Source organism: Diplotaxodon limnothrissa, linkage group LG20, assembly GCF_057381915.1.
Source record: "Diplotaxodon limnothrissa isolate DT_005_m linkage group LG20, D_limnothrissa_male_GT1.1, whole genome shotgun sequence".
In the NCBI taxonomy this organism is placed as follows: Eukaryota; Metazoa; Chordata; class Actinopteri; order Cichliformes; family Cichlidae; genus Diplotaxodon; species Diplotaxodon limnothrissa.
Window position 1 is genome coordinate 22346613 of NC_140615.1, and position 21821 is coordinate 22368433.

General features: G+C 40.9%; 1 protein-coding gene across 3 annotated transcripts; it reads left to right on the plus strand.

The window, feature by feature from the left end:
• Positions 1-1349: 1349 nt before the first annotated feature.
• Positions 1350-11909, plus strand: tspy (testis specific protein Y-linked). Of its 3 annotated transcripts, XM_085345010.1 has the most exons (8): positions 1350-2795; positions 2901-2978; positions 3061-3172; positions 5731-5885; positions 8551-8627; positions 8790-8968; positions 9165-9212; positions 10484-11909. In XM_085345010.1, the coding sequence occupies exons 1-8, from the start codon at positions 1827-1829 to the stop codon at positions 10528-10530; spliced, it is 1665 nt and encodes a 554-aa protein (XP_085201136.1). In that variant the 5' UTR covers positions 1350-1826; the 3' UTR covers positions 10531-11909. The 3 variants fall into 3 exon arrangements, with proteins under 3 accessions (XP_085201136.1, XP_085201137.1, XP_085201135.1); XM_085345011.1 differs by lacking the exon at positions 9165-9212; XM_085345009.1 differs by lacking the exon at positions 10484-11909 and having other exon boundaries at positions 9165-9328.
• The last annotated feature ends 9912 nt before the right edge of the window (positions 11910-21821 follow it).

Sequence of the window (21821 nt, forward strand, 5' to 3'; positions counted from 1 at the left end):
TGAAATTATGCAAAGATTATTGATTGGACTTCATAATACCGCCCGTATTTTATTGTACAGGCCGTGAAATACGGAGCCTAAGTAAGTAAGATTTGAGAGCTTGCCAAGAACAAAATTCTCAAAGTGCAAGGGTATCTAGGGGGGTGATATATTTACCTAGGAACACTTTGTAGTTGATACAATTCAGGTTTTCACAGGAAAAAAATTACACTGCCAATAATTTTAAGAAATGTATTATTTCCAGGTATTTTAGCAGAAAAACACTAATTTTCCAGCTTACACTCTAAAATCACTGCACTTTTTGTGGCTTAACTTGGTAATGCAAGGTATAAATTTCAATTATACCTTGTATTGGCGTGCATATAGCAGAAACAACAAACACCAGCACGCAATGCAGACTATGGCCTCTGTAATGATAAGACCGTATGGACCTGTGCCCTGTGATATTTGCCGGTGTAGCAAAGGGAGAACAGTCCTTATCACATTTTATATATAATACAAATGGAGAACTCAATAGTGGAGCATCCATGATGAACATTATGGCATGCTATATTTATAGTGTAAGATGGGAAACTTTGGGGGGGGGGGGGGGGGGGGGGGTTCTGCTATAATACCTGGAAGCTGAGCATTATTATTACTTTTAATTGCTTCTTCTCTGTAAAAACTTGAATTGTTACCTCCTTATTTTAATACATCTACTGCCAAGTATTGCTAGGTAATTGTAATTACATTGTAATTCAGATAAAATACATAGCAATCTCATTTAATTCTAGTGTAATCACACCGTTAGTTGTGGGCTGCATTATGAAATGCTACAAGATAATCTTATAATTCCGAATCTTTTTTTGCGGGGGGTTGCCCTGGCTGTAGATGACTCTTGCTTGGATTTGATTATCTTGGATCAGATGACCTCTGGTTTGTGATTCTTCTGTATAACCTTCAGCAACTTGACGAGGGGGAGAAGCTACGCAACCTATATACAGAATAGGCTATGATGCATGGCTATATGTGTGAAATCGTCTCTTGGAATAGGCCCAAGCTGCATCCGTTCTGCAATACTCAGTTAACCACCACACAAGCCACTGTGGGCACCGCAGATGATTTCATATGCAAACAAAGCCAAGTCCTTGCTTACATCTGGCGGGTTTTTTGTGGGCTAATATGCATATTTTCATTTTAACATAATTTGTTCAGCGTGGTGTAAAGTGTCTCTTTTTACTGCTGTCGTGTAAACACTTAAATATGTTTCCCAGTATTGTCGCAATGATTTTCGAGACCCTGCGCTTGCTGCGCAGTAAACCCGCGGCGGCTCCGCTACAGATTACCGTGTAAACACACCCTTGTATGTGATTGGTCGAGACATTTTAGCGCGACATACCACAGCCAATCACAGGATTGTTTTTCTATCACGTCGGTGCACGGATAGTAAGCTAACGGATAATGCAAAAACAAACTATTATAAAGAAGGCGGATTGCGGCTTAACGGCGATATAGCGTGGCAGGGCTTGATTATCTGGAACGAGTGTTTCTTGTTAGGATTTTATTTGTGAGCATGTGGTACGGCCGTGACTGCGAGGACGCAAGAATTGGGTAAGCCGAGCTAACCAGCTTTAGCAGCAGCGTGCTAATTTTCAGCGTTCCGCAAGGCCGCAGAGAAATACGAGCACTGCTTCCTGTTGTTGCTTTATTGAGAATGTAGGCTGAGCTACGATCACAACGTCAACCCCAAAAGTGTTATCTCGGAAACGAGCGCAGTCGTGCAGTTATTTGCACTTCAGTTTATTTTATACGAGCTTGCGAGCTACCTAGCTTGTTAGCTAGCTAGCATGAGTGAAGTGATGGACTGCAAACAGTCCGCTGACTCTGCATCGAGGAAACGGTGTCCATCACCCGATAAGGATGAAGGCAGCCTGATTCCCAGCAAGTCCGCAAAACTTAGTGACCAGCCAGATGAAACGAGGGTTAGTTCTGAAAGTTGCAAAGACAGTGAAGCCGAGAGTAAAGAAGCAGCCGGGAGCGAGGGCCAGTCGAAAGATGGCAAAGAGGAACAAGCCGCTGTGAAAGCAGATCAGGGTTCAGAGGGCGCTGGTGGCACCAGTTCACAGCCTGTCAACAGCTCCAGCGCTGACAGCCACCACACCAGCAGTAGCACCGACAAGCCGCAGTCCTCGGATCAGCAGGAGTCGGCTCATGCAAAAGACAAAGCAGAGAAAACAGTAGAAACAGAGCGGCGTCCCACAGCTCCTCTGGACAAATCCGACTCAGCTGCCATAGCAGCTGCTGAAGCGCTGGCCAGTCTCACAGGGGGGGACGGAGAAGACAGCCAAGAGACTCCTTGTTCATCTGAAAAGGCCAAGCAGGTGAAACAAGGGAGTAAATTTAAACAGCGCGGGGGACACCAGTCCTCAAAAGTTGGCTCCAAAACACAAGCAGCGGCAGCAGATAGCTCCACATCTGTGCATAGCACTGACAGAGAGGATACAGATGATGTGCCTGAAGCAGATGAGGGCGATGAATCGGTATCTGGCTCTTCCTCCACACCGAGCTCCTCTTTCCCATCAGAGAATGAGGAAAACGATGATGGCGAATGTGCCATTGTGTCTGTAAAGATGGCTCCAGAGTTGAGGCAGTCGGTGGCTCTCCTGGCACAAGTACAGATGAGGCTGGAAGCCCTTGAGAAGAAAAGTGCCCGGCTTCACCAGAGGCTGGAGTTGAAGATTAGTCGTCAGCGGCGCCCGCATCTGGATCAGAGAAGTTCTATCACGAAAACGATCCCTGGGTTTTGGGTGACAGCTGTATCCTTAAAATATGAAAGTGTAACGCTCGACCGATTGCCATGCTGTGTTTGAGTATTTAAAGTGAATTTGTCATGTTGTTTTTTCGTAACTTCGATGTGCCAGCTGTTGAACCATCCTCATCTCTCAGCTCACATTGATGAGACCGATGAAGACGCTCTTAGTTACATGACTGATCTTGAGGTAGGACATTTTATTCTCACAATCTCAGCTGATGCATATTTGTCGAATGGAAGAAAACACGTTTTCCTACCTTTTTCCTCAGATTGAGTCTTTCAAGAATAACAAATTGGGCTACAGAATTCGCTTCCACTTCAGACGAAACCCTTACTTTCAGAACAACATCATCATGAAAGAGCTGCACCTCGGAATGGGAGGTAAAAAATAAACATGTGATTATAAAATCAAGTGATATTAGGTAAAGCATAGTGTAGCCTCAAAATTATATCAGTCTTTTGGAGAATACAGTAATACGATTTTTGACAGTGCACAAAAAAACACAAAACATTTTTTTAGTGGTTGCTGCTTGCAGGCTGCAGCATTTATTAGTGTGATCAAAATGAAGGGCATTTTTCATCCCACATAAGTCAAATGTTTTCTCCAAAAAAGCATAAAATAACTGCCACACTTTAGTTGGACAGCTACTACTTAACCATATGCACAGTATTGTCACATAATAAAATATAATTAAAACACATTTTCAACCTGGGATGTTGTATATTGGGTCGACCTTTTTAACCGACTGCTTAAAGCCCTCTTTTTACCACCGTGCAACTACATGAGTAATTTTGCATCCACCATTTGATTTTCCTATCACATAGGAACTTATGATAGGAAAGGGTTACTCCCTAGTTGCATTATGTGCAGCTAGGAAGTGCTCCTGCAGTGCTTACGTGAGGCATTTGTTTACTTTAGGTCACACATCACCAGCTCCTAGTATCTCCTCCTCATGTGCCTTAATAGCCTGTTTGTGTAGAACGGTGTGTTTTTGCGTCAACTGGTGGAACAAGTTTGTCGTTTCCACCTTTACTGGGATCAATTTTCTTGCATGTTTTGGAAAGCACTGTGCTTTGTCGGAGCTTGATATGGTAGCTCCCTTATTAGGTACAAAGTGGTTAATAGAGGCTAACATGCAGTTCTTGCTCTCAGATGTGTCTGGGCTTGAGTCATTGTAGTGTGTGCTAAGGAAAGTAAATGCATGCCATTGGTGTGTCAATAATATATTGATATGACATTTTAATATCATTTAAAAATTTACACTGGTATTGTGAAAAATGAGGTTCAGTACAGCCCTAGCATATAAGGATAATCTTAAAAAGTAGAGTTATCAATTTTGCTTTTTTCCCCCCCAATTCGGTCATATTTTGGAAGGGAAAATGACAACTAAATGGGAAATTTTCATTAACAGCTGCCTAGGGCTGTTCGATATAACGATATATATCGGATGATGATATAAAAACATCTATCGTTTCATTTTACGCTATCGTTTGTTTCGTGGTGTCGCAAAATAAACTGTTTACGGCAATATTTTTTTGATCGTTTTGATGGTCCCTGTAGTGGCTATATTAATTTCTTAAAGTTCTTTCTTTCTCTTATATTTAATATAACCACACTATGGACAGACAAGCGACTGTTTTTATGCATTGTCGTTAGCAACAACGACGGTAAAATCATCGCGCGTCTGCTTGTTTATTTTCCACATAAACCTTTCACGATAAAGCTCAAGATCCTGTTGAAACTTTTCAAAATAAACTGAATCGCATGAAAGAGTGTGCAGTATTTACGGATGAGAAGCAAAAAAGAGCCGCCAGGTGCTAAAAAAAAATACACCTTAGACTCAAACATTAGAACAGGCTTTTCCCCGCAGCACGCCGTGTAATAAATACTCACAAAGAAAACGGCAGCCGTGACAACTTATGTCTAAAAATGTATCGTTTCATGCATCTGTTAAAACACTCGACTCCAGGTACACGACGCCCAGCTGGAAACGCTTCCCGCAATTCGAGCTGCCCGAGATTCACAGAATTTACAGAAAATGTTACATTTTTGTGATTTATATCGTTATTGGGATGATAGAATTCTTATATCGGGATATGAGGTTTTGGTCATATCGCACAGCCCTACAGCTGCCTATAAAATATATGGGAATGAGAAGTTGCAAGTAAACCAAACAACTTGACAAATTTGTCAGTGTCACATTGTGAAGCATTATTATTATATTATTGTTTATTTATCCAGGTGAAAGTCTCATTGAGATTTAAATCTCATTTCCAGGAGCGACCTGGCCAAAAGGGCAGCAGAAGTTACAACAAATGTGTTTTTTGTTGTTTGTTTTACCACAATCTTACCAGTGATTCTGTACATTCAGGTTTTATGTTTTTAAATTGAAAGTTAATTTAAATCAGTGGTTTTCAAACTATAGGATACAGGTTCACTGCAGGTGAGCCAGGTGGAATAAACTAAATGAAACTAAGGTCAATGTTTGTTAATGTTTTTCTTCCTAACTTTGGGATAAGTAAAGTATTGTGTTTCTTATCTTTATGGTTTGCTGATGTTATTGCACCTTTAAGTAATACATTTCAGTTTGGGTTCCTTTTTACTGTTTGATTTAAAAAAAAAAAAAAAAAAGGAATGCGAGAGTGAACTTCAGCTTCTGGGGCACTCAAGATAAAGTGAGGACCACTGATTTAGGGGACTCATGTAAATAAAAGCCCAGTTACAATACGGCTGGTGAGTGGCGAAACTTGCTTTTAGAAGGGCACACACCGTATTCAGACAGCACAGTTGCATTATGAAATGGAGGATTGGCTGAGATTACTTTAACTGTTTTACTCTTTGTCGTCATGCACATGAATAGAAAGAATCATTTGTGATGTCAAGCAGGAAGCTTATATCCTCAGTATCATGTTCTAATCCTGGCTGCTCATGTTTTCAGGATCTCCCATGTCGTTCTCCAACCCCATTCTATGGCATCGTGGACACAACCTGACAGCCCACAGTGAACCCAGGAAGTCTTCACGTGGTGTTTATGAGACGTTTTTCAGTTGGTTCAGTGACCACAGCAGCCCAGGACAAGATGATGTAGCACAGGTACAAAAGAGTACACCCACATATTGGATTGTAGCGAAAATAAATCGATAAGTATAATTTTATTTATTTGTTTATAAGGACAACACATTGATCAACATTTGTGTGAGTATGGCAGCGTTAGTCAGCTGGCTAATTTTCAAGTGCAGTTCTTTGGCAAGATGTTTTTAAAAATGATTCAAATAATAGAATAAACACAATAATTGGACAGACAATTACACTCACTATTCAAGACAAGAGGAAAGAGCAAAAAATGTACTCCTAATATAATATAAAGACAAGCGGCAGCCACCACAAACATTTAATACAATAATACAACAGAAACAGTAAGCAGCAACAAATAATAGAAACAGTAACCTTGCCTGGTAAAGAATTTCAGGCAGGTTAGATCGAAACAGAAAAATAAAAACAGATTTACTAGAATTTACTGTGCAGATTTTAACATGTTTGTGTCTGATCAACCTGGATCAAGACCTGGAGACTTAGTAACGGTGTTGTAGGAGCTCCAGTTTCTGTTTTCACTTGGTAAAACATTTTCTATTTGAAGCTTTGATTAACAGGATCTCCTGGTTTTAAATGTGTGTTGCTGTATTCGAAAGCTTTCAGACCCACTAGGCTGCAACAGTTTCAGAGGTATTTTGTTAACCTATTATTAGATTTTGCTAGACAATCATTATTTGCAAGCATGGTGTGCCAGCTGTGTGCTGAAAGGGTCAGAGTTCAAATGCTTGAAGCAATTATGTCACATTTAGTTAACATGATTACAGTCAGACTTTGGAAAAATGGCGACTTTATTACCCTTTAAAAATAGAAGAAATTCCTCTTTCAGTTACCGTAATTGCATTTTTGAACTAGATAAATGTGAAGTGAACTGAAGCTTCCACAGTCTGGTTGAGAGTAAAGTTGGACTTTAAGGATGGAGCACAAGTAAAGAAAAGAGAGGGGTAAAATGAGAATGTGACACAGTTTAATCTTGATTTCCAAAATTGAGGTTGAAAATAAATGTTAAATAATTGCGCAGCCCCAATAAGGACACTTCCTTTTTTGTTTTGGTTTGTTTTTAACAGATATAAAAATCAGGGTGTCTATCAAGTGGACCACCACTGGGCAAATGTGTGCGTTCATTTATTTATTTATTTTTATACAAAAGCTTCAATGGTAAATTAACAGTTTAAAAAGACTATAAAGACATTTTAAAAATAAATAAAGAGCCAACCCATACGTTATAGCTAAATACTCTTTTACCTGTTTAGTTGATGAGGTCACTAAAGCCCCTTTTCCATTAATACCTACTCTGGTCGGCTTGCCACGGTTTTCAGGGTTTTCCATCAAGGGGTTCCAAGCAACCCAAGGTAATTTCAACAGACTGCATGCCACCGATTGGCTGGTAAGTGGCATCAATCAATGAGCTATGAGAGGGTCTCGTTCGCGAAAATCAAACCAACATTTTTAAAACCCCGAAAACAAGGAAATGGCTACAAAAACAACACGGTGGTCTCAGAGTCTGATGAAAAGCCTCAGACCGCTCGACGTCCACCTTGATTGTAGCGTTCATGTCGCATACTAATTACATCGCTGGAAGTTCAGCCACGTTGCTATGACAACGATCTCGCACATTGGGTGGTACTCAATTGTAACAGAAAACCCGTCGATCCAAGTAGGTACTAATGGAAAGGGGCCTTATGGGCACAGTGGACCATCTACAAATCTGAAGCTCTGTGGTTTGATTCCCACCATGTCAAAGTGTCCTTGAGCAACCCCAAATTTAATCTGAAGCATCAATCAGCTTGTGAGTGTGACAGATTAAGCTTCTTTTGGCTGCTCCGTTATTCACATGGGGTCGCCACAGCGGATGGCGCCAGGATATTTGCCAGATTTTGAAGCCGGATGCCTTGTATCTCCTCTCGGTCTTAAACACCGGCTTTTTCACATGTTCTACAAATGTATAAGCCACTGTAAGTATGGAGCAGAAGCGGATCAATATATTGATCTGCCATTACTGGCGATTTGAGGGTTTTTAACTATTGAGAGATGAACGATTATTAATAAATGTTTTGCATGCCAAGCACAACTGGCAGCTGATCCGATCCAAGTGACGTGTTGTGAAAAAGTGCTTTCAGAGCTCAGTAAGAGTAGAAATCACTGTAAAAATACCAGTCGATTTACCATTTCTAAGTCCATATTTGTTCACTTATGGCTGGCTCAGGCTTTGCCCTTTGTTAGTGATGTGCTTCAGTGGGCTTTCGCTGGTATAAGCTGTAAATTGGGAAATGAATGCCCTGTTGTTTTTCTCTCTCTCTCATCACCCGCTGTGTGTGCAGGGACGCATTGAGGCCCAAATGCTGCTCCCTCTTCAGTTAATAGTTAATGCGTTTTTTTTCTCTGCCTCAAAAGATTGAATTAATAGTTCCATATTAATTGAGCGCGACATTAAATTGCCCACCTGACCAAAGCCGCCAGGGTTACATTTTCTGATGGAAGCCCTATAATAGGAAAATTCTTAAACAATGCCATCAGGAAAACGTGTTTGTGTGTGTCTGTGGGGGTGCATTGTGTGTTTTCTATTCAAACATTTGCCTCTGGCAGGAATGCACATGGTGTGTGAAACTGAACATGTGCATCTCAACATATTGAAATGTACTGAAATGAAATTTGTGCTGTTCTTCAGATTCTTAAGGACGACCTGTACCGAGACCCTCTGAGATACTACCTCACTCCTCTCTGGGAACCGAGGGAGAACGGCAGGTAAAATAAACTTACAGATCCTACCAACTAACAGTCAGTGGGAGAAACACACATCGTAAGCCGTAAAATACAGAAGTATTCTCAGTAGCTGAGTGGGCTGCACATCAAAACAAAGAGCGTGTTTACTGTTAATGTGAAGGTTTATTTTTTTAAATTTTGCAGTAGTGGCACGGGGGCTAGAACGGCTGACAACGGCAACGGAGACGACTGTGTTGTGATCTCTGACTCGGATGATGAACCCGGTGAGGAGGCTGGTGAAGCTGAACAAGGCAACAGTAGGGATGAGGAAGAGGAGGAGGAGGAGGAAGGCGAAGAAGAGGAGGAAAGAGGGCAAAGTGCAGGTCAGTGCCAAGACGGGATGGATAAAACGGTTCAAATCCCGCATTATACAGAAGCTCATTCTCACTTCTAGCTTATTTTGAAAATGGATGTCTGCGTCCATTTAGTGTTGAGCTCGCTGGGCTGTGTTGTAGCTGAAATTTAAATGTATGAGTAATGCGGGTTAAACTGAATAGACAAGAAATATCTCCTCCTCAGATGAGAGCCCAGGGGAGGAGGAGGATGGTGGAGAGATTGTGATCGACGGTAAGACATCACTCTTAACAGCAGCGCTACAAATTCACCATTGTCACAAATAATCAGTGGGAGGCTGTTGAATCTGCGGGTGGCATTTCAGTCTGCGTATCCTTCATTCTTTGATTTATTTAAGCTGAATCAGAAAAGCAACGAAAACATCTTGTTTTATTTGAGTTTTTAAACCATGACTGAAAAAATATTTGTATTTACTTTGTTATAGTGTTATAATGAAAATAAGAGCGCAATTTCAACACAATTCAGTTTTTCTCAGTTTTTTTCCACTGTAACTTTCATCTCAAGGCACTTTATATTGTGATGTCAAGACTCTACAGTAATATGATGTGAGCAAGGACGGTGACAGTGGGGAGGATGAACTCCCTTTTAGTCTCCAGCAAAACCAGGCTCAGGAAGAGTGCAGGCATCCACAGATGGAGAAGATAGAAAAGAGGAGCATAGGGATATGATGAACAGCAGGTGGTACAAGAAACTACAGGACACATTATTGACTTGAGTAGTGGGTTATAAACACATGGGGAGTGGAGAATTTGGGAAGTCCCCCAACAGCCTGAGCCTATAGGAGAATAACTAAGGGAAAATTCAGGGTCCTCTGATCCAGCCGTAACTGTAAGTTTTATCAAACCGCAACAGTTTAAGCCTTATCTAGAAAGCAGGAAGGGTGTCTGTCTCCTAAACCCAAACTGGGAGCTGGATCCACAGGAAAGGGGCCTGAGAGCTGAAGGCTCTGTCTCCCATCCTACTTTTGGAAACCACAAGCGATGGGATAATAAGGCAATATAAGGTCTATTTCAGTGTTATAAAACATTCTTGAGCCATACCAGCTGTGATTTTCTTAAGTGCTTTCCCAATTTTAAAAGGCTCATTAATACATTTCTCATAGGATTTAATTAGAGCCATAATTACTACAGCAAAACTAAATCTTTTTCACTGCATGCTTACCTGCGGGTTTTTTTGTTTGTTTTTTTTTTTAAGTAAAAATAAAAAAACATCACTATTTCTTTCCTTTCAATTTAGGTTTCAAAACAGAAAAGAAACAAAATAAGAAAATTCATTTTCCCCAAATCTATATTTAAAACCAAACACAAATAAATCAAAGAATGAACAATACATGGATTCAATTCATAATCTTTTTCCTCTTTCCTACTCTTTTAAATTATGGTATTTTTTTTAATTTTTATTCACCTTTTTTATTTTAAAGTTTGCTTTGTGGGATAATTAAAGTGACCCATTGAAACGATAGACGTCTGATTTTTGTCCTGTAGGCTCCGATGACAGCGATCAGGAGGAAGAAGAGGAAGAGGGAGCATAAGAAGAAGAAGACGTGAGCTTGAAGGAGTCACCGCAGGGACCAGAGACCGAGAGGATGAAGAGAATGCTTGGTTTGTGAAGACTAACAGCAAACATTAAACCCTTCTTCCTGATGTTAGTCATTTTTATGCACAGAATATCCAGTTTTGTTTTGTTTTTTTATAACAAATAAACACACAGAAGCATTTTAAATCAGGTTTAACTGTAACAACAAAGCCAAGGCAGCGCGTTTCCCCTCTGTTTTATACAGTTGGTACTGTGTCTTCTGATGTACTCTGATACACTTTTTGCAGTTGTTTTTTTTTTTTTTTTTTCTAAGCAGATTCTTGGGCATATTATGCCTCCTGGTTCTTCTACTGTTTTTCGATTTAAAGAGCATTGTACTACAACCTGTACGCGTGTAGGTGAGTTTTCTGATTGCCCCTATTTGGTGGCATAAAACTTTGCATTGCATATTCTTCAAATAACAGTGAAGCCTTCAGAGGCTTTATTAGCAATCTTGTCACATTTGGGCTTTTCTTTTGTTTGTTTGTTTTCTGGGCTTTTTAGGAATCGACATGTGACAAAGCAAATATGTCATAGTTTAAATTTGATATAGTTACAGTACATTTTAGATGCACTGAGTACTGAACCAAAATTTGTTCTCAGGGATGATCATGGCGGTAGTCGCGTTGAAAGAACCGTGCTGACTTTTCAGACATTTACACACTCTGGTTATTGTCGGTTGTGTATAAAGAAACGTGTACTCTACTGTAGTAAGTAGGAACAATTATTGTTTTAATAGACTACCTGTGTTTTGTTTCGGGTTTTTCTTTCTCCCCTACTCTACGTGTCCTGTCTTGCTACACACCAGCCTCCATCAGCAGTCTGTAAACCATCTCTGGTGTTTAAAATCATTGCGTAGTTTGACGTTTTTGTGGATTTTTGTAAAGCACTCCTTGAGTAAAAAGAGTTTTGATATTTGATTTTCTTTTAGATTTTAACTTAATTTGAAATTTACTTTCTAAATCATTGAAGGTTTAATCTAATGTAACGTGTTTAAGGTTTGTGTTATCTGCTTAAAATGATGGTATTTATTACTTTGTTTTTCTACAAATCCAAATTATGGCATGCCTGTGAGCACGAAATATAAGATGAAGTGATTATATTCCTTACAAGGCCGTGTGGGGGGGGGGAGTAATTTTCTGCGCACAGTGTTAGTAAATGTTAAATTCACAGCAACAGATGGGGTGCACTGTAACAAAGCTAGTATTTGTATTGCTTACTTTTCTTAGCAAGGAACCTGTAAATAATACTTCTGCGTTGTCTTTTGGATAAGGCAAAACATGTTTAATCCATGGATAAATTTATCAAATAATCTGGAGGGTTTTTCATAAACATGATCAGAAGGTTATATTTTGTGTGCTGTGTTTTATAGAACACTGTAGTTACAGATACCTACTTGTTTGTTGTTTTGGGTAATTTTTTTTCTTTTTTTGTTTTAAAGATAAATGTCAAGTTTTTGCTCAGACCTAATAAAATAGACAGTTGTTTCACTTTGTCTGTGTGGTTGACATATGCTAGATCCCCAGTCCCCAACACCCGGGCCACGGACCAGTACCGATGTGTGAGTCGTTTGGTACCGGGCCGCGAGAGTTGAGGCTCGGGTGTGACATGGATGGTTTTCAGGGGTTTTATTGGTTTTTATCGTTATTTTTCATTGTTTTTATCATTAACTCTGTTTCCCTGGGTCTTTTTCCGTGTGTTATGAATAAATCATCTTTTTTTTTGGTACCGGTACCGGTTTTATTTTGTTGTATTTTCCTGCAACACCTTAAAGCAGGTGTCTCCAACTCCAGGCCTCGAGGGCCGATGTCCTGCAGGTTTTAGATTTGTCCTTGATCCAACACAGCTGATTCAAATGGCTAAATTACCTCCTCAATATGTCTTGTAGTTCTCCAGAGGCCTGGTAATGAACTAATCATTTGATTCAGGTGTGTTGACCCAGGGTGATATCTAAAATCTTCAGGACACCAGCCCTCGAGGCCTGGAGTTGGAGATCCCTGCCTTAAAGGAAAGTCTGTGAAAATATTGTCGGACATAAACCGGTCCGTGGCGCAAAAACGGTTGGGGACCGCTGTGCTAGAGAAAATTTTTGTTATCTATTGTGGAGTTTATGCCCAAATATACACTCACTGGCCACTTCTTTAGGTATACCTGGTTAGTACCCGGTTTTACCCCTGTTTGCATTAAAAGCTGGCTTAATTCTTCATGCACAGATTCAATAAGGTGCAGGAAAGATTTCCCAGAGGTTTTGATTTGTATCGACACGATAGCATCACACGGTTGCTGTGGATTTATCGGCTGCACATCGTGATCTGAATCTGCCGTTCCACCACATTCCATAGGTGCTCTTTATGGCTTCAGATCTGTCGACTCTGGAGGACGTTTGAGTACATTGAGCTCTTTATCGTGTTCAAGATCCCAGTTTGAGATCTTTTTACTTGGTGCGACTCATCAGAAGATGGGTACACTTTGGTCAAAATGGGATGGACTTTTTCAGCAAAAATATCCTGGTATGCTGTGGTGTTTACACAGTATTCGGTTGTTACTAAGGGGCTCAAAGTCTGGCAAGAAAACACCCCTCACATCATGACACTACCACCACTAGCCTGAGCCTCTGATATAAGGCGGGGTGAATGTTGTTTACTCCAAATTTTGACCCCACCGTCCAAATGTTGCAGCAGAAATTGAGGCTCATGAGACCAGGCAACATTTTCTAGTCTTCTATTCAGCAATTTATGGTGAACCTCTGTGTGAATTGTAGCACTTGTAGCACCCACTTCTCTGTTTCTGCTGACAGGAGTTGCACTTATCTCAAATTAGTTTAGCCATTCTTGTCTGACCAGTTTTTCACCAGTGGAAGATGCCACTCACTGGATCGTTTCTCTTTTTCAGACCATTCTTTGTAAACCCTAGAGATGGTTGTGTGGGAAACTCCCAGTTGATGTGCAATTTCAGATATCAGACCAGCCCGTCTGCCACTAACAACTCACTTGAATCACTTAACCCTTGTGTGGTGTTCGTATTTTTGTTACTCAGCCAGTGTTCATGGGTCTGGTGGACCCGCTAGAGTTTTGGCTTTCCAAATTAACACTATCAAACAATTTTATGTTAAATTACTCAACAGATGTTTACTTCATCCCAATTACAAGACATATGAACAGCAAACATGGTTAATTTTTTCCCTTTACCTTTGTTAGATCACATTTATGAATTAATGTGCTTCTCGTTTTTCTTTTATATAAAATGTTATAAATAAATCAGTTATAATCAAGTGGAGTGAGTGGAAAGACACAACACATTTACACGTGAAAAAATAATTAATTGTTTGATTTTTCTTTTGAAGAAAAATGAACACGGGTCTCACAGACCCGAACACCATACAAGGGTTAAATCACCATTCTGATCCTCGTCTTGATCATATCTATATACCTAAATGTATTTAATTGCTGCTATGTGTTTGGCTTCTTAAATATTTTCTTACCCCTCACTTACCTGTTCCTCTTCACTGCCCCACTACGCAATAAAAAAAATCTTAAAAACATAAATATGTAATATTTACAACATCTAGTCACTGGATATCTCTCTTCCTCTTATTCACATCGAGCCTGGAACATCTGGGTTCAGATCCTCTGATGCATACAAATGCACTCGGTGACACACTTGCACCTGCTTTTAATTCTGACCATGTATAATGTGTTTCTTTGTGTTTGTGTGCCTGTATTGTTGTGCAAGTACACTTCTGAGAAAAAGATTTAAATTGCCCTCTTTGCATTTTGCCAAGAAAATGTGCAAATGTACATGCAAATACAGTACAAAAAGGAAAATTCTCCCAAAGCTCTTCCTTGGATGTTAGCTGGCTTGTCTTTTGTTTTCAGTCTGATTCCACACTATTTCGATACTGGCTCTAGGGAGGCCAATCCACGACTGAAGCCACTGACACTTTCCCAATAAGTACTTTTCTGTATTTATAATTCCATCAAGTTTGAAGAGATCCTCAACACTACTGGCTGAAATGCAGCCCCAAACCATGACGGAGCCTCCACCATGTTTACAGATTGATGGAGACATTCACTGTTGTTTCTCCCTCTTGATCTCTTCTGTACATAGTGAACCAAAAATATCTCATTTGGATTCATCATTGATTTGATCGCTTGTCCAGTTTCCTCAAGTGTTCAGCTAACAGCTCTTTGAGAAACACCTTGGTGGTGCAAAATACTATTAAAGAAAAACTGTGAGAGACCTTCAGAAATTGTGGTGTTATTGCTCAAGGCCAACTTAGAAATGACAAGCACGCCTGGCTGCTTAGAAACAAAGTGTAAAGAAATGATGAGTGGTCCAAAACTTTTGCACATTACTGAGGTTATTGTATATCAGTCTGCCTTTAAAAAAAGGTTCCAGATCTCAATAAGACTGTTTAGCTCTTCTTTCCATAAAGACAACATTTGATCACCTCTCCTGTACCTTTAAAGATGAGCTTTTACAACTCCGTATTCATTAATAAAAAAGTGGTTTTATAACCATTAGAATAGGTTCTGGGTTTTTCCAAGAGTAGTCCCAATAAACTGCATAGACAGGGATCACCCTCACTACCTTCTGATGCACACTCAGCCTCTTTGTTCTTTAAGTAGCATTAAAACAAGACAGAAATCACTCAGTTCATAGAAACAAGGCTTGCCCTCTAGTAAGTTTCCAAGGTGGAAAGAGTTAAACAAAGGATTTCATAATGATAATAAAATAGCCACAAGATGGCAGTGTGGTTAAGCCAATCTATTGTTAGAATAGCTGTCAATTTTTTTGTTTTTAATGAGTGAATCTAATATCTCATAAACAGCCAAATTTGACAGCAGCATTTAGGCTATTAGGTGTGTAGAAATGAGAAATGATTAAGTCTTCCCTCAGCTGTCTCACACGAACACGAACCGCTTCTAATAAGTTATAGATGTGTGACTTATTAAAGTGATCTCAGATATGTTTGGCTGCAGCACTTGCATCTTGACGGGAAGAATCAAAGAAGACCCGCTGAGATACAGCTGTTCTTTATTGTATTCCAACTTTGATTTGACGGCAGTGTTTGTTATCACTGACATTTCAAATGTAGCACTGCAAATAGCCACGGGCAAGACATTTTTGGACAGGCCCAGACAAAGGACCAGCAGTGCTGTTGCAATGGTACACTTAAACCCCTGATTCCACTTTTAATGCACAGCTATAAATATTCCACTAGCGAAAACCTGTCCTGTTGTAGCAGCACCCGGGGTATGCGGTCTAGGATGGGCCTATACTATTAATACTGATGATGAAACACATTATGGCCACATGAAGTGATCCCATGTGAAACAGTGTTTGTCTCATCTTTGAAGTAGTTTTTTTTTGGCCTATCTCAGAGCACCACATGTTTTCATGACTATGAATTAATAATGAGGTTGGTTCCTACAATATTGATTGTGACAAACTAAGTACAGATTGCTGGGAGGGTAAAACCATCCTCAGGCTGCTTTGTGGTCTGAGGGTAGTCTGTGAAGCCTTTGTTATGTGTGGGGTGGCAAAATCCTAAATGGATTCTCCGGCGTAAACTACACTACCCTGGGTTGAGCTCTTGTTGATACTGTACACAAATCATCTTGTCATGCTGCTTCATGTTCTTCGCTTTTTTTTTCAGTGCATCTTAAGAATCTCAGGCCGATTAACGGTGACAAAAAAAATGAAAGAACAACACACGGGAGCTAATTCCTCATCTGTGATTAAAGTGGGGGAGGTTATTTTTTCTCCTGCAATGTGTACAAAAAAGGGGCATGAGCTGCTCTCTGAGGCTCATCAATAGTGGATAATCTGACGGTGTGAGATAGGCCTCCTTGAATAACAACTACCTGTGTGTGAGTGTGTGTCTGCAAATGTAGGTCTTGTAGTGCTGTTTGCGAAGCTTGCGTTCGATGTGCACGCTTCGGGGTGCACGCACGCTTGCAGGAGCCGCGCGTCACATAAACACGCCTTCGGGTTTTTAACGCGAGCGGGATCCACTGCTCGTCAGATAATCAAGATGAAGCACAGCATTTCAGTAGTGCAGCAGAGAGAACAGCTAAAATGAGAAGAGAATGGAGTGAGTATGACTGAGGGAAATGGATGAGTGCAGTGATAAGCAGGGCTGCCCGGGCCCTGACAGATACACACAGCAGATGGATGACTCTTATCTGGGAGATCACAGAGTGCATACTCACGCCTAGGCCCAGTTACAGAGCCACGATCACACCAGACAGATGAATAGGCCTATCCCCAACCAATCACACTGCACGTACTGTAGACACACACACACAAGTGCACGCGCACACCTACACACACACAACTTCTTGACAGAATGAACAGATTGCAGCTTCTGCGTTACCTTTTGTGTCTTTGACATTGAAATTCACCTGGAGTCTGGTGTCTCAAGGATATGTGCGAAGAGAGCAGGGAGCAAGGGTGTGGACGGAGATAAGAGAAATCAATTTAATTTCAATTCGAGCAGCAGACGCGAACGCGCGCGAGTTTGTGTCTCCGTGCCGACATGCACACACTGTATGCATGTGCGCCGGCATACAAATTTATCTGTCAAAGAAAGACCCGCATGCACTGTATTCTCACTTTGTTCAGCTTGCCACATTTTTCACTAATTCTCTTAGCGCAAACAATGTCTGTGGCACAGGTTAAGATAGAGCTCGAGTCATAAATACTCAAAACAAATAACATTTTGAACTGTTTTTCTCCCACTGGGACACTTAACCATTAACCAGCTATTACCAAAGACTTTTCAAAGAGTGCTGACAGGTCTACCTTTTAAGACACGGGGACTGTGCTTGCACTCATCTGCTTACATCCTCACTATCCTCTTTTGAAATACAGCTACCCTCCCTGCCAACCACACACGCACGCACGCACGCACATACCCCTTGTTATTTGGAAAGAGCTCTTCTTCAGCAGCTGTTGAATCTCCCAGCTGCGTTTTATTACAAGGGAAAGTGCCAGTCTTGTCTTCAAGGCAGATGGCGGGCTGGCTGGCCCTGTAGACACGTGGCATGTTGGACGACTGCAGACGGTGCTCCATCTCAAAGAAGCCGAAGCTACATTATGTTTGTAGAGTGTTTGCACTAAAAGTCTGCACTCACCTCATTCCCAATCCGCTGTGTGGTGAGCAGGCTGTGTCTGGAATGTGCGCCACGTATGCACCCTTCATGTCAAAGATGTTTTCCAAAGTTGTTCTCCTTTGATAATCACTGGTGTGTGAAGTTCGTGAGTGTCGCACAGCACCTGCTCTCTTTTCATCCATTGTGATGTTTACATTTTTTCGGACCTGTAAGATAATAATTGCAAGGCTTGTTAATCTGCGTGGAAAGCTTTGTCACTGAACACAGGGCAAACAATTCTTGTGAATGTCTTATAGTCTTATTTTCTCTACCCTATAATTTCTTCTTAAGGTGATTTCATGTAATGGTGATGCCCTGGACATGCCCCAGAGCCGCTGGCATGTTCAGACACTCTTCAGTTCATCAATACACTGCATGAAAACCCATCAGGGGGTTAAAATAATAGGTTGTCTTTCCTTGCGGGGACAATACCCTGGCTCTGGAAATGATTGATGGGTCTGAGGTCCCAGGATTCACCAGGAGTTTTTGGTTGGCCTACAGGGATCAATGTCTACCTCACATTTCACATTACCTATCCATTAGGGAAGAAGAGCCACTTGAGGGGGGGCTTTTTGTGGACCAGAAAACCAGCCAATGTTGTTTCCTAATCCTACAGTCTGTCTCCAACAAAATCATCCATCATGCTGGAGTTAACAGGGATAGACTCACGTACACAGAGCAAAAATACCAACCGCAACACTCAGTGAGGGGCTGTTGCTATGACTTTAGCAAGTTGAGGCAGCAGTGTATGAATGCTGGGGAGATAAGAACACAGGATGATGCAGTGAAAGATACTGTACAAATGACGTTAATGAGTGCTTGTGAAGGGTGGAGCTGGTCAGTTTATTGGTGTCCATGGCCAAAGTTGAGAGCACATGGAAACTTGAACCCGGCACACAGTCATGAGTCATTTCCGCAACTGGAAACAGAAGGATGCCTCCAGTGGGGCAGGAAACAAAGGCGCTCTCCTGGATACATTTTGACACACTTTGCCGCCTGTAGATCACATGTGGCTGATACCCAGCTTCTGATAAGGTCAGTGATTTCACATACTCTGCTGGTGTGATGAGGAATCAAACCAGAAAACGTGCATTAAAGATAGATTTAAGCGTTGAAGATTAGAGTGTTCTGAGGCTTTGCCAAGAACTGCCCCCACCATGTGACCTTTTACACACTGGCACACCACATCACCTCATGGGTTTATTTTATTTTACTGTCTTACAGGGCTGTTGCTCAGAATACACTCACTGTCTGCTTTTGTGTCTTTAGTGCGCCACACTGCGTCAGGGCTCTCCATAAAGCCGGCAATGATGAGAGGCGCCCTAAAAGCTGTTTTAATTTCAAGCTCAAGGCTCCGTTAAAAGGATGGATGTCCTTTACATTCAGTCCTCCCCCCCCCCCTTTCTGGTTGCTTTGTCACTGTTGTCATGAGCGCTGGAGCCAGCCAGAGAGGAATCCCTGGAATCTTTTTTGGCTGACCTGGCTCTGAAAAGTAATGGTGACATTGTCCTAGTAGCAGACCCGACTCCTAGATGCTTAATAGTAAATTTCAGTCCCTGCATCATGTGTAAGAATAGTCTGTGGCCCTTCTGGTGCCTCAAAGAAACTAAAAATGAAAAAGAAAAAAACATTCAACAGTGACTGTATGCCCTTCACAGTTTCCATAAAATACGCAATAATTTAAGCATTCTAAAATAATTAGACTGATATAGATTAGTTGCAGTTTACAGCAGAGTGGAGCAGTGAGTTTAACTCAGCAGCAGTGATAGGGTTAACATACCCATATGGTGTACCAAGAGGTTTGGTCCAATGCTGCTGTGGGCCAACAGGAGAGCGAAGGCTGGGTGGGGAAAGAACAGAAGGGAGAGGACAGCGGGGCATACACTCTCCCAACACCTGCACCTGGTCACTTGAATCTCACTCAGTCACCTCCAAACTCACTTTTACGGATCAGCGGACCAACATCTCGATCACATCACGGTGATGGTTGTTGCCATCCAGGTTTAAACTTTTCTCTCTCTCTCTCTTTTTTTTTTTTTTTTTTTGGAAAGAGTGGAAAAGGCGTTAAAGGATTAGTTGTTTCCCCCTCCTCCTTCTCCTCCTCCTTTTTTAAAAAAATATGTTGAGTGAATGCCTTTGGTCAATGGCGACCGATTAGCCTTCGGTTTTTCCTCAGAAGAGGAATTAGCAAACCTATCGGATTGTTTTATGCCTGCGCAGAGCTGCTGACAGAGATTTTCCAGCTCAGCTCCGAGGCGCAAAACGCGAGGAGTGCAGCGGTAACATCCCGCAAGTTTGGGATCTGAAAGCCCGGTATCAAAGGTAGGACATTTAACTTCTCTCTGGTTTAACTTTTAACTCAGGTTTGGTTACTCTGTAGCGTGGTCTGGATGGCAGATGACTGGAGTGCACGCATTTGTAGCCCACGGCTCCTATTTCTGGATGTTGAGTTCACAGGTAAGCGCGCACTCCTCCCGAAAAAAGAACAAGGTTATAGAAATCCTGTAATTATTATTATTTTTCTTTAAATGGAAACCATATAATAACACAGCAGAACTTTAATCTCTACTGCTGATCCCACCCAAGCACAGAAAACCAGCAGGAGTGCCGCCACTTGTACAAATACCACGAAAATCAGGCCATCTCGAACATGTAGTCCCTCGGGCTCAATATAATGGTTTAGTAACACCCACTAATTGCATTTGTAACGATATTTTTAAGGCATTTCAAGTAGACTCACCCTTTAATTATTTTTTCCATCTTCATCTAAATATTGGTAGGTTAAATGTAGCCTTCAGAGTCAGCAGGTCATAGCCATTATGTATTCAAATTAGGGTCAAATATGTTTTCTAATTATTTGTCAGTATCAGTTTATTATTAATATTTTGTATATCATGTTTTTATTTATAAAGTCATAATGTTAATGTTACATGGGCTGACTACAAAAAAAAATCTCACACCATTGTATTTTCATTGGTCTCTACCTCATTTCAAATATCTCACGGTGCATGAGGTTTGATAAAAGCGAATAGGAATCAAGCTCCCATGGTGCGTAAATATAGCAATTGTGTGAATATGCCAAGAAGACTGTGAGGTATTCCCAGCAGCTTCTGTTTTAAATTTCTAAATTCTTACCATGTCAGTCATTTCAGTTTCATCAGCTTTTTTATGGCTGCATATTTTTTTGTATTATGTGTGTCAGATAAATGAGTGGCTTATTGTGAAAAAAAAAAACAACAAAACCTTTTGTGAAATCCCACCCCATTTTTGACCATGAATAACTCATTTCCAGGCTTGTACCATGTGCACTGGAGGCCTCGGCTACACATATGTCATAAGGAGGGGGTGAAAAAGCCCGAGGGATAGCTTATAGCCCGAGCAAGGCACACCTTCAGGGAGACAATTTAATGGATGTTATGGACTCAGCTTTTAGTATTCATAATTTATATGGGATCCTCTCAAAGCAAAGTGCAGATGCATAATAAATGTCTGAGTTAAGATCTAACAGTTAGGCTACGTTTCAACACCCCTAAACTGTCAGAAATTGTTTCGGCCAGGACTACCTGTGTCTTTGAACTGTCATATATTTCATTTCTCAGCTCCTGAAAGTACACTGACATGCTTTGTTGAAAAGACTGAGGGAAAACCAGAGGGACTCATTGATGGGCATCTTCATCATCTTTTTGATACAGTTTTCTAAAAGAAACATGGGCAAAATTTATGCAAAACAAACTGTAATGTGTACAAGATGAAGACCACAAGGCATTAGTCTTCTTTTTCCAACTGACTGTATACTTACAAGTATTATTATACAGTCTTGACACATAACTCACTACGCTTAAACTTTAAATAAATAATAGGCCTGTCATATTTTCCAGCGCAGGTGCGAAGATTTGGACGTTGTTCTCTCCTGCCAAACGAGACGTCTTGCCTTGGAAGGCTGCAGGCCAAACTTCTGATCAGAGAGATCAGAGAAAGTGAGAGAGACTAGCTTGCCTGTCCTCCCTTCTTTCTTTTTATGTCTCCCATTTCTCATGGGGCACTCTATAATAATAGTTCATTCGTCTTTCTTCTTTTCGTCCAGATTTAG

What these genes read in the sequence shown, in the direction of transcription:
- tspy (XM_085345009.1), top strand. Translation starts at nt 1,827, where the DNA reads ATGAGTGAAGTGATGGACTGCAAACAGTCCGCTGACTCTGCATCGAGG. An exon ending in GTTACATGACTGATCTTGAG is followed by an intron (nt 2,979 to 3,060) that starts GTAGGACATTTT and finishes CTTTTTCCTCAG; the next exon opens with ATTGAGTCTTTCAAGAATAA. An exon ending in GAACCGAGGGAGAACGGCAG is followed by an intron (nt 8,628 to 8,789) that starts GTAAAATAAACT and finishes TAAATTTTGCAG; the next exon opens with TAGTGGCACGGGGGCTAGAA.